At 36.2% G+C, this 6,434-nt stretch overlaps 1 protein-coding gene across 1 annotated transcript; it reads left to right on the plus strand.

Moving 5' to 3' along the window:
* Nucleotides 1-3,895: 3,895 nt before the first annotated feature.
* LOC127162343 (aerolysin-like protein) lies at nt 3,896-5,631 on the plus strand. The gene is made up of 2 exons (XM_051105134.1): nt 3,896-3,964; nt 4,467-5,631. The coding sequence occupies exon 2, from the start codon at nt 4,475-4,477 to the stop codon at nt 5,414-5,416; it is 942 nt and encodes a 313-aa protein (XP_050961091.1). The 5' UTR covers nt 3,896-3,964; nt 4,467-4,474; the 3' UTR covers nt 5,417-5,631.
* The last annotated feature ends 803 nt before the right edge of the window (nt 5,632-6,434 follow it).

Here is a 6,434-nt window from a genome sequence, read left to right on the forward strand (position 1 = left end):
GAATCTGAGGGTGCAAAAAAATCTAAATATCTAAATATCTAAAAATTACCTTTAAAGTTGTCCAAATGAAGTTATTAGCAATACATATTACTAATAAGAAATTCAGTTTTGATATACTTATGGTAGGAGATTTACAAAATATCTTCATGGAACATGATCTTTACTTAATACCCTAATGATTTTTGGCATGAAAGAAAAATTTATAATTTTGACCCATACAATGCAATAAGTACCCATGATACTTATGACTGGTTTTGTTGTCCAGGGTCATAAATGTGTATCAATTCATACTTATTTATATCAACACATACACAAATGTGCACAAATAAAACAAACATAACATACAAACCTTTATCAATAAAACAAAAATAAAAAATCATAAACACAAGTAATAATAATAATAATAATAATTATAATAAAACAAAGTAAATCTGCTGGCTGCTGGACTTGCTGATAATCAGTAACATAAAAAGTTTTTACTGATCAATAAATACAGAGTTTCTAAGGAAGAGGCAATGTGTTGAAAGAACTCCTGGAATATTAAAGACTGTGTGCTGCAAATGGGTGCAGAGGAGCTTTGGGAAGTTGATGTCATTCATGTAGAAATGTTTGAAACACAGATCCACTGCTTGTAGTAAGGTCTTCTGCTTCATTGCTTCACTGTTGAAAATGCTAAAAACCTGGGAGGAGTTCTTGGAATTAGTGCAGAAATCCGTTGTCATCCAGTAGCATAAAACTTTCTTCATTCACTCCTTCCTCTGTGATAAGATAAAGCAGAAGAAGAAACATTTTACAGATCAGCTAGAAACATTTTTTCATAATTGTTGGAAAACCTACACTACTAATCAGAAGTTTTTGAACAGTAAGATTTGTAATGTTTTTTAAAGAATTCTTTTCTACTCACTAAGCCTGCATTTATTTGATCCAAAATACAGTAAAAGCAGTAATATTGTGAAATATTTTTACTATTTTAAATAACTGCTTTCTATTTTAACATTCATCTTTGAAAAGACTGGACAATTACATTTTAAAATATATTCAAATAGGAAGCAGTTATTTTAAATGCTGTATTTTGGATCAAATAAATGTAGGCTTACAGAGATGGGAATTCTTTAAAAACATTAAAAATCTTGCTGTCCAAAAACTTTTGACTAGTAGTGTATATGGATCACTAATATAAATAGTTTACGTACCTTGAAATGTTTCAGTTAATTGGCATGTGGATGTTTAATGTATGAGATTCCACTGTTGTAGTTTTTCCTTCACTGAAGAACCCAATGTCTAAAAATAAGTATAAACACATTTAGTACACATTTAAAAAACATGCAAATCTGTCATAGCTTTATAAGAGAAATGGCTGTAATTAGGGGTGATTCTAATATATGCATAACAATATTAAATATTAATAAACCATAAAAACACATTTAGTATTATTACAATTAGTGCTCGCTTTCCAAACAACTGACGCTTGCCCTGTTTTGAGCAGCAGGCGTCGCCGCTGTGTCACGAACGATTGGAAGCGGTGAATCATTTTGCGAATCAATTCGTTTAATTGATTCGAAACTTCGAAAAGCATCGATCATCATTAGTGCGACCAAACAAACTGTAGTAAGAAACCGTACGTCTGGAACCCTTCATCAGCTGTAATAATATAAAATAAAATAATACTAAACCTGTAGTAATAGTAGACAGTGATTTCAGTAACATAAGTAGTCCTATGTACATTTCACCATACATCATTAACGTTAGGTTACTGTAATACATCTCCAAACAGTTTTACTACTTTCTGCTACTTTTTATTTACTTCATTACTGCTAGCGACCTAACTGGGACAGCTAAGTTAACCTTAACGTTACAATCGAGCTCATTCTCCGCAGTAACGTTACAATACACTGACTGAAGGAAACTACAACTTCGTTAAAAAACAAACTTACAACAACAAAAGTTCAATTTTGAAGTGCATTTCACGTTCTTCTTATAAGTATAATGTTATAAGAGTTATCAAAACCCTGTTACTCACCTCACACTGATGCAGCAGCAGTTTCTTCTGTTGTCAGTCACTGTCGTCCGTTAAAATTTTAACTGTCGCCGCGGGAACCAGTTAAACCCAACGCTGGGTTATTATTAAAAACAACCCAACGATGTTTAAAAAATATCCCAAAGTTTTAGAAAATAACCCAACATAGTGACCCAATATGTGTAACCCATCTATTGGGTTAAAAAAAATAACCCATCTATTTTTTACTGTGTATAAAAACTTTTTGGACATGAGATGCTACACAACAGTATCCAACTGCAGGGCCACAGTGCTGATGAATGGAAAAGACTGGAACTGTGTTTTTAAAAGTGTGGCACTCATGCACGACACAATGAAAAATCTGCAAGACAGCTGGGTAATGGACAAAGACATCTGTTTAGTCAGGGTGTGTCCAGTCCTGCTTCTGAAGGGCCACTATCCCGCGGAGTTTAGCTCCAAACAGCTCCAACATACTTGCCTGGAACTTTCTGAGTCTGAAGACCTTGTTTCTCTGGTTCAGGTGTGTTTAATTAGAGTTGGGACTAAACTCTGAAGGACACTGTCCCTCCAGGAACAGGTTTGGACACCCCTGGTTTAGTCCAAAACCGTATTCTGTGTAAATGGCTTAAAGTAATCACATCTCAGTCTACGCTTTGTGATTGAACCAGAGTAGACTTCTTACATCATGACTTGATGTAATATGATGCTCATATTGCTATTCCTAGGGTAGGGACACATCAAACCGACACCAAAGAACTAGTAAAGAATTTGAATTAAAGAGTGCCTCGTCATGGTCATGATGGTCATATGCTTGTCCTAAGATGGTCCTGAGCAGGAGCTGGTTGCTTAGGACCAGCACATGACCAGCTAAGAACCAGCTTAAACCAGCAGCCATGCTTCAAAAGCATATGCTGTTTTTGTTTGTTTGTTTGTTTGTTTTTATCTTTTCAACAGGGTAGAACGCACTGGACAGACTACAGCTGATGGCCAACTAACGTGTACTCTGCTCTTACAGGAGAGAACATAACTCTCCCATACAAGCAGGTGGCAGTAGTCTGTATTTAGCATTCAAACAGGGAACACATACAAGCTAGAAATGTGGATACACAAAGCAAGCAGTGCTTGCTTTTACCATTGTTTACACCAGCCATTTATTACTGACAGATTTGTGTAGCTTTTTTCAATCATGTCAGCTAAGTTGCAAATGGCACTGGCATTGTCAGCTCTTGGTCATGTTCTCGTGGAAAGAAAGAAAGAAATGTGTGTGAAAATGTGAGTGACAGCAAGTGTCTGTGCATTCCCTATTTACACCTTCATTGGTTTGCTTTCATCAGTTCTATTTATTAATTTGTTTTGTTTTTCTTGTGAGCTCATTCGCTATGCTGAATAGCTAATTGGAGTTCTCCTTCTTACTGACAAGCTCCGCTACTGATTCAACATGCAGAATCAACCAAAAAACAGCTGTTGGCATCCGACTCAAGCCAACAGTGCAGAATACACCGAAAAAAACGAAAGCCGACTGACGCTCAAAAACCACCCGGCATTGTCCGACAGTCAACTGTCAGCTTGGTGTGACCTGAGATTTATGCTTTGTTTACACACAGCCTCAAATCTGTAATGTACTGCTACTTTTCATCCCAGAAAATAGACAGAACTTATTTACTGGCACTTATTCACGCATCTCTAAACAGTGATTTATTAACAATTTTCCAGAAAGGACCGTATGTGGGAAATCCCCTATTAAAAGGGAAAATTAGTTACAAAAAAGTTACAAAAAAAATTACACTTCCTCTCTCTCTCCTGAGGGACTCGAGAGAGTCTGGGTGTGTTTTGCCAGTTAATTCCAGCCCCCTTTAGAATTTAAGTATTACTGTGGTCAAACAGATCTCATTTCTGGCTGTTACCAAATAAGCGGCTTTTGAATTTCTTCTGACTACAGTTCTCCAGGTAGGTGTATTTTTATAAGTGTAAGTGTAATAATAGTTTACAAGTGGCTATAGGGATTAAAGAAAATTAATATTCTGTAAAATATATTGTGTTGCTTCCATGTGCTTCATTAAAAAGAGCTGTTTTTACTCAAGATGCCTTCAAAGGATGTCGAACAATATACAGATTGATATACCATTTAGAGGTGAATAAGGCACAGAGGTGTTCTTTCTGAAAGGGTACTGCCCCAGTGACAGCTTTTGAACCTGTTTACTCAGAGTTTGTAGTAACAGTATTACAGTAACTTTCCACTTCCATCAGTAGTTTTATGCGATTGTGCTCTCACACTAATTTGACATATTTAAAAAAAAAATTAAAGGGGAGGTCTAATGCTATTTCATGCATTCTGACTTATTTACTCTGCTAAAGTGGTGATAGGAGAGATTAGAAAGCATTGTAACATTTTTTCAACTGTTTGGCCAATTCTAACTTTAATCTGTCATGCACATTTCAAATCTAATAGTTTCAAAGATGACAACAACTCTGCATTTAGTTGGTGGCAATGGAGGAGATGAATTCAGGTTCACTGGTGAGAGCAACGGTGCCAGTTTGCTCAGGATGTGGGTATGGGTGGGGCCATCGCAGGTGAAGGCCGTCAGGGCCTGGCTTTCAGATGGGTGCAATAAAACCTTTGGAAGGCCAGACGGAGAGTACACAGAGTTTGAATTCAAGCCTGGGGAGAGGATCACCACACTGTCTCTGTGGGGCAACGGAAATGGCACACGTCTTGGAGGCATCAAATTCAAAACTAACCATCATAGAGAATTTTTTGTAAAAATGACAAGCTGGGGCTTAAAAACTGAATACCCTATAAATGTTGGCTCTGGATTTTGTCTGGGCCTTGTAGGAAGCTCCGGATTAGACATTGACTGCATGGGATTTTTGTTTCTCAATAACATTCAATCCGTAGTTGTGAGCAACGTCAGCTATCCCACCATTAGCCAAGTGGTCCCAAAGGTGGCAGTGGAAGAAATCAAATCTGTCATTTTCAAGAATGAGACCTCTGTCTGTCAACGGCAAACGGTCGAAACGTCAAAGAAAATAATAAAAACAAACTCATGGTCTGTCAGCGAAAACATCTCGGCCACATTCAGTGTGGATGTAAAGGCCGGGATTCCAGGCATTGCAGATGTTTCCACAGGATTCAGCACTACTGTTGGAGTAGAAAACACTTACAGTCGTGTGTACACTAATGAAAAAACTGAAATTCTGCGTACCAATGTAGAAGTTCCACCAGGGAAGAAGGTGGATGTGAAAATCAGCATTGGCAGATGCTCGTTTGTCCTGCCGTACACGGGCACAGTGATGATGACTTGCAGTAACGGCAGTGTGTTTTCTTTTCAAACCAAAGGCCAGTACAAAGGCATCACTTACACTGATATAAAAGTAGATACTAAAGAATCAAAGATTTGATACATATACTGTATATTCTTATTTACTAGCCTTTTCTGTCTACATTCCAAATTAATGCGATGTTAGAAGATTTTTTTCACACCTACTTTGCATTCCTCTGTTTCTTTTTAAACACCTGTTTTCTCTATTTTAGCAAATTGTAAATATATATATTCAACACTGCATTTTTAAAAAAATCTTTACTAATTCGATTACTTCATACTCACTTCTAATGATACGAAAATGCACCTCCAGCAATGTATTATTTACTTTATCATGTATTCAAATGTGTCCATGATTTCTGTTTAATTTGGTATTTAATAAAAGTATTTCAGATTAAATGAATTTCTTGTCATGAACATAAAACATTAATTTACAAGAGTGCCGTGCAAAAAACAAAAACAAATTAGCCCATTAACTCTCTGTTTCTAGTTCAGTCTAGCCGCTATCAAGAAAATGTGCTGCTGCTGATTTTGACCATAAGGTCCTTGCACAGTAAGTGCATAAGGAAGTGTGACATTTGTCACAAACAGTTGAAACCGTGAAAAGCAACTGTTAAAGTTTTGATATGAATGAATCGTGACTATTATTACGGACCAGATTTATTAACAGCTTGCACACGTGCAAACCCTCTTTTGGTGTTAAAAACTACACACAAAAGACTGAAACAGCAGAGATGAAAAGGTGGACAATTAAGTTTGCAGCTGACCTTACTGAATATGTATTTGTAAGAGTGTGCCTCTTTTATGGTTAGAGAGTATTTAAATAAATCATGCAAAGTGAAAGTTTGTGAATTTAACCATTAAAAGTATTTGTGCCACACTGCAAAAAAAAAAAAAAAAATTATCTTAATAATTATTTTGTTATCTTAACATTCTTGTTTTAATAGTATTTTACTCAACCCGCTGGCAGATTTTTTTTTGTTTGTTTTTTTTTTAAGCAAAATGCACTTTAGTTCACCCAAAAATGAAAATTCTGTCATTAATTGCTCACCCTCATGTTGTTCCAAATCCGTAAGACCATTGTTCATCTTCGGAAC

This window comes from Labeo rohita, unplaced genomic scaffold (assembly GCF_022985175.1).
Source record: "Labeo rohita strain BAU-BD-2019 unplaced genomic scaffold, IGBB_LRoh.1.0 scaffold_90, whole genome shotgun sequence".
In the NCBI taxonomy this organism is placed as follows: domain Eukaryota; kingdom Metazoa; phylum Chordata; class Actinopteri; order Cypriniformes; family Cyprinidae; genus Labeo; species Labeo rohita.

Excerpts from the sequence above, each read along its gene's own strand:
- LOC127162343 (XM_051105134.1), top strand. The coding sequence starts at position 4,475 with ATGACAACAACTCTGCATTTAGTTGGTGGCAATGGAGGAGATGAATTC.